Source organism: Gracilinanus agilis, chromosome 2 (genome assembly GCF_016433145.1).
Source record: "Gracilinanus agilis isolate LMUSP501 chromosome 2, AgileGrace, whole genome shotgun sequence".
In the NCBI taxonomy this organism is placed as follows: Eukaryota; Metazoa; Chordata; class Mammalia; order Didelphimorphia; family Didelphidae; genus Gracilinanus; species Gracilinanus agilis.
This window is the reverse complement of record NC_058131.1, coordinates 61,818,196-61,827,311: the sequence shown is the minus strand read 5'-3', so window position 1 is coordinate 61,827,311 and position 9,116 is coordinate 61,818,196. Positions and strand designations below refer to the sequence as shown.

At 44.2% G+C, this 9,116-nt stretch overlaps 1 protein-coding gene across 1 annotated transcript in view; it reads left to right on the top strand.

Annotated features, from left to right (window-relative positions):
• The first annotated feature begins 4,025 nt into the window (after positions 1-4,025).
• EDC4 (enhancer of mRNA decapping 4) overlaps positions 4,026-9,116 on the top strand; it is an 18,822-nt gene continuing 13,731 nt past the window's right edge. The window contains exons 1-2 of the mRNA XM_044660574.1: positions 4,026-4,274; positions 7,947-8,103. Coding sequence (XP_044516509.1) covers positions 4,190-4,274; positions 7,947-8,103 — 242 coding nt within the window. The 5' untranslated portion in view covers positions 4,026-4,189. The remainder of the gene's footprint in view (positions 4,275-7,946; positions 8,104-9,116) is intronic.

Here is a 9,116-nt window from a genome sequence, read left to right as displayed (position 1 = left end):
TACCTACTTCTCTGAGGTGTCCCAGCTTTAGCCTCTGGAGGGATCCTCCTGGGCTGAGGATTGGCTAACTTATTTCTCATAGTGAATGTGGGAATAATTCCTGTTAGAGCTATTCTTCCTACAAACCTCTTTTTTTGCCAGCTGTGGCTCCCTTTGTTGTCTTCAGTAATGTCCTGGTCCAATTTGCTACCTGAATGAAGGGCCAGTGGATCTTCTCCCCCCCCCCCCCCCCCCCGAATCTCTGAGGTAGACTAGCTTTGCCTGGACATGGCTTAGAAAGATGCTGTTTTCTCTCTTTATCTCAGGGATTCTTTTACAATTCCTTTTCTATTCTAATTTGGAGCTGGGTGAAGGGAGAAAAGACCATATTGAGCTTTAGTTTTCTTTTTTTCTAAGATACATGTGACCCTGTAACTCCTTGGTCTGCCTTGTCAATGTGTACCCTGGATTCTGCAACATTTAGGCTATATAGTGGGCAGACCAGCACAGAATTGACTTGGGGGAGGAACTCAGACAAGTTTAAGGGTGTGGGGGTTGGGTGTAACCTGGGTGTAATTTGCTCTCTGTTTCCTCTCTTTCATTCTAGTGAGAAAATTAATTACTGGGCCTATTACCCAGTGTTGTATGTCTGTCCCTAAAATACCCTTCTGGTGGCAATAGAAGCTTAATTATTTTGTTGGCCTCTGGCTTTGTTTTGAAGACATGGAAGGAAGTAGAAAGCAACTTTATATACTTCTGAAATTCTTACATAAACACACACCCTTTCTCTGCTGGATCATTCATCTTCCCCCACTTGCATTGTACCACTGCATAAGCCAGACACTCCTAAGCCTGTTGTCCTTAACATCTGAGGGGTTATAAGCCATAGAAAGATAAATTAAGGCCTCTGTGCTTCAGGTCTCACTAAGCCTTATAGCAAGCCCCCTCCCCCCCCCCCCACAAGTAGTTTAAATGGTAAATCTGCTGCTAAACTAGGAGATTCAAAAGGCAAGTAGGGATGACAGGACCTTTTTTAGGACCAGAACCAACCTCAATTGCCTTCACCCCAGGACTTGAACTGGTCTCTCATTTTAAAAAAACTAGTGTTAAAACTGAGAGGCCCCTCAGGTCATCTAATCTAGTTCCTTCATATTTTAGAAAGGTGAAATTAGTTGCTTAGCTAAGGTCAGTCTGTGCAGCTAGCCAGTGGCAGAGCCTATGCTAGAACTGAGGTCTCATTCTAAATACCTCAGCTGGTTTTCCTCCCATTATACCATGCTGCTTCTTGAGAGGCCTCAGAGGACCTTCAAGGCCTTGATGTAGTTTCCCAGTGCACCAGAAGCATTGGTAGAAACCAAAGTTGAGCTGGTCCTATGTACAGTGACACCAACTGACTCTTCTTCCTCAGACACAGATCCACTCCCAACTTTGAGGAGATGAGGGGAACCTTTCCTGAAATATACCACTAACCACGGGCCTGAAATGCCTCATGTTAGGGTTGCTGTAGGGGCCAATATTGTTTGTGGCCAGTAATGTAAAAACTAAGTTAAACATTTCTATAACATGGTTTCCCTTTTGTATTTGGTTAAAGACTGATCTTTTTTAGGATAACATGTTTCTTAAGTTGTGGGCTCTTGCATGTTGCTCATCTGAACAGATGTGCTGTTTATTTTGATACAAAGATGCTTCTGAAAAACCTGGGGCTGTAGATACTATTTGACACACAAACAGAGGGGGAGAGAGCGCGAGAGAGAAGGTTAATCAGATCTGGTTAATTTGAACTGACCCGTTACAATCACTATTAAAAAAAACACTATATATGACAGCCTCTATGATGTACCTGTGCCTGAAATGTGTAATCAATAAAGAGTTGTGTTTTTTTTTTTAAACTAAAACTGTGTCTTACTTGATAAGGCAGAGGAATATCTAAGCCTGGGAGAAGAGTTGTCAAAGGACCCCCCAAATTTGGATTACTTAGAAGTCTATAACTAGGAATTCCATTCTAGGCAAGCCCCTCTTTGGACACTTGAGTCACCTGCATGTTGGCAACTTTTGATGATGTCAAATATGTATTGTAATCAATATGCAGTAATATGGGAGTTCAAATAGTCTTATGATCCTTTAATCCTAATTTTTGAATTTTCTGGATCTCTGATTCAGTTTTGCTAAGGATGCTTTGACCTCTCTGGATTTGGGAAGGACTAGGGTTGACCTCATTTGTCAGGTGAGGAAGCAGATAACTATGATGCTGCTGGGAATAGATGTCAATCCTTTACATGTCCAATCCAATGCTCTACCTCGACAGAGCTCAGACCAGCTCCAGAAAATCCTGTAGTCTCAACCCCAAAATTTATTGAGTTGTTTGTTTTTTTTTTTAACTCATGCCATACTGGATGGTATAAAGTTTTCTTGGCCATATTAGAAAGACTATCTAGCAGAAAGTGGGATTTCATCACTTTCTGTGCCTCAAACTAAGTCCTCCAGTTTCCCTTTTTCAGGCCTTGGGGCTTAGAAGATTAGGTGCAACTCCCCTATAGGGACCTGGCCTTTGATAGCTGCAGGGTATAATGGGAAGGATATAGAGCTTGCAATCAAAAGACTTAGGTTTCAGGCCTTTATCACTAACCATGTGACCTGCAGCAAGTCATCTCTCCTCTTGGAGGCTCAAGGCCTTCACCTATAAAGTGAAAGCTTTGGAGTATATTTCCTTAAGATTCCTTGAAACTATTATTCTATCGTCCTGGTTGAAGAAAGTCCAGAAATACGGGTTTGAATCTTAGCTCTTGAACTTATTATGTGACTATGGGCAGGCTAGTTATTTACCTTCTCTGCCCCCCCCCCCCCCATCATCTGTATGTAAAACAGATCAGATTAGGTGGATGGTCATTAAAATATTTTTCAACTCTGAATCCTGTGATTGCCAATGATCCTTGAAATTAACCACTCTTAGTCTAGAGTTCCTTGAAAAGATAATCTCACAAATATTCAAATGAGGAGCAATGAGTGACATAAGCCCCCTTGCTTCTCAGAATGATGGACAGCATGTTTTAATGGAAAGAGGACTGGAACTGTAGTCAAAGGAATCTGAGTTCATGTTCTGATTCCTACATAGTTATCCACATTGGTCTTTGGCAAATTTAGTGTCATTTCTGAGCTCCAGTTCATTCCCGTGTAAAATCTGCTACCTTTCTTATAGGGTTGTGAGGAAAGCCTTATGTAAATCCTATAATGTTATATAAAGAGAAGGAAATGAGCATTTATTGAGCATCTATTATGTGCCAGGTAATGTGGACCACTATTGATTGTCCCAGGATTTCTGAGTGCTCACCATTCTGTTTTGAAGGAACATCTATCTCTGTGTTCATTTGGCTCTAAGCGATTTGATTTTCCACTTGGCTGAATAAGAATCTTAAAAAGTCACCATTCCGACTTTGAGGTCTGTAGATGGTCCAGGACTAGCCTTTGCCTACCTGTCATGAGTATTCTCTGGATAGCAGGGCAGCTTGTGGTTGGGCCAAGGTCTAAGTTTTCTGTCCCAGCCACTTGTCCCCAAAATCCCAGGGCAAGAATCCTGATTCAGAGACCACTTAGTCATACAAATGAGAACACTGAGGTCCAGAGCAGCAATCGGCTTGCCCAAGACCACGGGGACATGGAAGTAGAATCAGGATTCAAACCTAAGAGCAGTGCCGTTTCCCCCAGACAAGTTGGGTGACCTTTAAGGACCTTTTTAGCTCAGTATCATTTTCTCCTTCTCTTTGAAACAGGGTTGGTAAAAACTTGAGCCGTCCAGAATTAGGACGGAATAAGCGCTTTTCTTCGGCTTCCGCAGGATTGCCGCAGACCACTCTGAGGACGGTGGGCAACGCGAACCCGCGCAGCCTCGGAGCCGGAACCTGCGCAAGCCGGAACCTTTGTGGGGCGGCGCGGACCTCGAGGGCGGTGGGGGGGGGAGCTCGGCGTGCGGCGGACCGGAAGTGGAGGCGGTTGGTGGGGTTGGCGGGGCGGAGGGATTGCCGAGCAAGCGAGCGGACGGACCGAGCAGTCTCTGTAGGCACCGCCGCAGCTGCGGAGAAGGGAGGAGGTGGGGAGAGGAACAGGAGTGGTAGCGGTGGTCCCACGGCGGGGCCCGGAACGTGGAGAAAGAGGAGGAGGAGGAGGAGAGTGACGGTGACGCCCTCGCGGAGCCGAGGCCCCGCAGCCGGGCCCCATGGCCTCGTCCTGCACCAGTATCGACATCGAGGACGCCACGCAGCATCTGCGGGACATCTTAAAGCTGGACCGTCCGCCTGGAGGTCAGGGGGTATGAGCGGGGGAGGGGTTTTAGGGCGGGGGAGAGGTAAGGACCTAGGGCACCCCACCCCGACCTTGGTGGGGGCGCAAACCCAGGACCTCCGGCCGAGCCGGACCTGAGAGACCATCTGGCCCAAGCCCTCCTTTTACTGCCGAGGAAGCTGGGACCTTCAAGGGAAAAGTGACCAGGCCAAGGTCACACAGCTCGTAGGTGAAACGGCCAAGAAGCCAACCCGGCTTTGCTCAGGCTGTGGTCAATGAGCTTTGATTAAGTGCTTGCTGTGTGTCCGGCGCAGTGTTGAGTTCCGGGGATACAAAGAAAGCGAGAAGACAGCGCCGGCTCTCCAGCAGCCCACGGTGTGGTGTAATGAGGGTTTCCAAATCCAGAGTTTTTTCCACTTTGTTGTCCCCCTCCCCCTCCATGAGAGCCAGGGAAGGAGTCTTAGGATACCAGCATGTCATCCTTCAGAGTTTTCCCATCTGCAGAATGGAGACAAGCATTTTCAAACTACTTACCTCTCAAAGTTGTGAGCATTCAGTGAGATTTTATCAAGCCCTAAATCCTTAAAGAACTATAAATTGTAAAATCAGGCTTCTGGATTTCTTAACCTAATAAAAATGAGAGCATTGGATTAGATGATCTCTTATGTGCCTCCTGTTTTTAACTTTTTTTAGAATCAATACTTTGTATTATTTCAAAAGCAGAAAAGCATTAAGGGCTAGGCAGTGGGAATTAAGTGACTTGTTTACGGTCACCCACCCAACTAGGAAGTGTCTTATGTGAGATTTGAACCTAGCAACTCCCATCTCAGGGCCTGGCTCTCTGTCCACTGATGTTCTGCCATCTTGGTTCTAACTCTTAAGCTTTTCTTCCATTCTCTTCAACCCCCTTCTATTGTTGATCCCAGTCATCCTTAGGAATGGAATAGAAAAGCATTTGTTAAGCCCCTGCTGTGTGCAAAAACAGTGAGGATTAAAGGGACCCTGTCATTTGCTATGGGGAAATGGAAGAAAGGATTGTTACGTTTTCTTGAGTGATTTGCAGTTAGTTCCTTAGTCATAGATGCCCTTGGAGCCTTTCTCTGGTCCTTGCTGGTTTCTCATTTCTCACTGCTCTTATTCAGAGACTTGTCTTGTAGCCATATAATCCCTGGGCCCCCACCAGCCCTAGGGCATTCTGCTTCATCTTTATGCTGGGACCACTGGCTGATATAGCCTTCGCCCACTTTATACGTGAACATCTGATGTGAGTTGGTCATGCAGCATAAGGCCTAGTGGTTTTTAGCAGGCAGTATTTACCATTTCATTCCATTTCCACCCCCATTCTCTCTTCTTGTAAAGACAGCCTGTTTGGGGAAGCAGATAATGCATAAGCAGACAGAACTGGAGACCTGTTCTCCCACCCCCCACCCAATCCACTTTAAGGATTATTCTCTTCCTGTGGAGCCACAGAAGATACTCCTGTGTTTCATGTAGGCCAACTGAGGCAGATGGAGGAGATAGGCTTTACAGATTATTGTTGGGCTCTAAACAGGAGGTGACCAAGGTATGAAAGGCAAATTGTTCCAGCTTCTGCAGACCAACTGATTGGAGTGTCACAGACAGAAATAATCTCCAGGCCTGACAACCTCTCTTATTAATCAGGCAACAGTCTTAGGCATTTGGACTTCCCTCTCCATCTACCAGCTGACATATTCTACTGTACTTATTTCTCAATTAAGACTTCAACAGCCCCTCGTTGAGCATTCCTTGACTTATTGGTGGGGAGAGGCAGACCTGGAGATGGGCAGGACCATATCTTTTTTGACTTTTGGGTATCTTCTCTTCCTGGGGCCCCTTGGAGGCATTACTGACAAGTTTGGCCTTGGCTTGCCCTTAATCTTGGCTACTTTGATATTTTTTTCCTCACTGCTTGGGGGCTAAAGTTTTACTGACTGGAAAAACCAAAGAATACCAAGCAGAACCCCCCTTGCTGCCATTCAGTTTGCTTGATTTGCTTTTCCTGTTTATTTTTGGTTAACTTTCATGTAGAGTATTATCAGTACCCATAGGGTTTTATAACTCTCAAATTTGTCAACCCCTATATCTCTCTGGGCTATTGTTTATCTTTGGTACTACCTAGGGTGAGTAGACTTGAATTTCTATTGAAGGAAACAACTTTTGTATTGGATATCTGATGCAGCTAGTTGTTAAGAGCAACAAGCTCATTTGGAAACATTTCTTCCAACTGTGCAAAAGAAGTTTACAAATAAGATTTCAGAGAAACCAGTCTCATGTTCCAACAAATTCTACATGACTCTCTTATCTGTTCTGTTACAGAAGAAATTAGAAGTAGCCACCTTTAATCTCTCCCTTATTGCTATGGAGTTTCTTCCTTAGGGCTTCTGTATTTACTGTCTTTTAAGGCTTACCCTTTCTTTCTGCAGTTAAACTCAAAGCTGTGTTCTAGTTAGGATTATTCTATGTTCATGAAAATCAATGACATTTTCTTCCTTTTCTCCTGTCCCTTGAAATTAGGTAAGCAGGTGATTAAAGCCTCCTGGGCACCTGGGTCCCTGACCTGGCTCTGAGCCTGTTAGAGATGCTTAGTGTCTAGGAAACAGCTATGGCATATTACTCAAGAGTTTCCATGCAAGTATGTGCATCTTCTCAGTTACTTAGTTCTTCCCTGAGTCCTGTATGTTTTCCTAGCTAAACTCATACTGTTTCTTCTCCCTCTTTTATTCCTAATTTCTTGTTCATTTCTCCTTAACTCTTTCAATCAAGGTATTTTGACTATTTCCATGACAGCCGGGATGTTTTTTTGTTTTGTTTTGTTTTTATTTATTTTTTATAGTGGTCAGGGAGAAAGTTGTGATGCAGGAACATAGCAACAGGTAACCCAGTTAGGGAGAAAGCCAGGCCCCCAAATCTATAGCTGCCTGGTCCCAGAGTGGTACTTACACAGACGTAAGACAACAGTGTCCCTAACTTGGTAGAGTATCAAAGGAGCCAGCACAGTAGTCATTTGTCAGCCATTTGTGTCAGTGGCTTGTTAGCCTTATCTTCTATGAATTGATATAAACAGATATTTCCTCAGTGAATGCTGTGTGCTAGAGAGATGTTCAAGTGAGGGCTCATGTTGTAAAAATTGTGTGCCCGATTTGGAGTTGGAGGACCTGGCTCCAGATCTCAGCCTAATCATTTATAGTAGGACTGACTGTGGGCAAATCACATAACCTTGAACAGATTGTTTCCTCATCTGTAAAATGAGAGAGTTGGATTAGATGATCTCTGTTGTTCTCTGCATGTCATCAATTTGCTCTGTTTGTAATCCTTTGTATGAGAAGCCATCCCTTGCCCTCAAGGAGTTTACAGAGTTCCTTAGAGATTACTACATGAAAAAGCTAAAGGAGAGTACCAGGCAAGAAAATAAGTGGTGGAGTTGACAAGAAGCACCACAGGCGTTTAGAAAACAGAAAAGTCACTTTGGGTTGTGGGAAGGTTTTGTGGAGAAAATGGAATTTCAGCCAGCTCTCAGATTTAACCAGAGACTAGAGGGGAGTTGCATTCCATTTGGGAGTGGTGTGAACCAAAGTACAGAGGTGGGAGGCTGGGAAATGTTTAAGAGCGTGTCCTCCTTGACTCTGAGGAGCAGTTGAGAGATGACATCTTCCTTCTCCCCTGGCATACAGGCTCAGGCACAGAGAGCCAGCGAACATCCAGCTCCTATAATGGAGATCTGAATGGACTTCTGGTGCCAGACCCCCTTTCTTCTGGTGATGGAACTGTGCTGGCCAAGCCGAGTCACAGGCTAGCACCCTTGGCCAGCCTGGAAGAGAAGCAGGTCATGTAAGTGTCTTGGGCAATGAGGAATTGGTGGGATGGGACAGAAGTAGACTACCTCCCTCTTGGATTTGGTTCCACCCTAATCATGGAGTAAAACACAGGAAACATTCATTAAATATATGCTGTGTCCTGAGCACTGTGCAATATCCAGAGGCACAAGACACCATCCCTTTCCCTCACAGAACTGACAGTAAGGGAATATGATACTGAACACATAGCTATAATATACAATGTTACATGATAACATCCTTATAGAGTTAGATTGTAGCCAAAACTATGATTTTTTTTTTTTGAGAATTCACTCGTCTACAATGTGAGGACAAAATATAGCACTAAGATTATGTTTATGGAAGGTGAATGGCATACTAGAAATGCAGTACTAGCTAACATTTATACAGTGCTGACTATGTGCTGGGCACTGAACTGAACACTTTACAAAGATCATTGCACTGGATCCTCACAACAGTCCCAGAAGATAGGTGCTGTTATCACCCCCCTACTTTGAGCCAACTACCTTTTCTCAGAAGTGGGGTTAACAGTACTTGCACTGCTGAATATAGAATTGTTCTGTACTATAAAAAAAATTGTTCTGTACTGTAAAAAAAATACTGTAAAAGTAAATGAACAATATGGAAATATGTTTTGTGTGATAATATGTATATAACCTAGATCAAATTGCTTGCTAGCACTGAAAGGGGAAAAGGAAGGGAGGGAGGTAAGCTTGATCATATAACTTATGAAAACTTGTGTGGAAATTTGTAATTACATGTAATTGGTAATATGTATATATGTGTGTGTGTGTGTGTATATATATGTATACATATATATATATATATATATATATATATATATAACAAGGGGCAGCTGGGTGGCTCAGTGGATTGAGAGCCAGGCCTAGAGACTGGAGGTCCTAGGTTCAAGTCCGGCCTCGGACACTTCCAGCTGTGTGACCTTGGGCAAGTCACTTGACCCCTATCGCCCACCCTTACCACTCCTGGGCCAAGGACGGTCCCTAG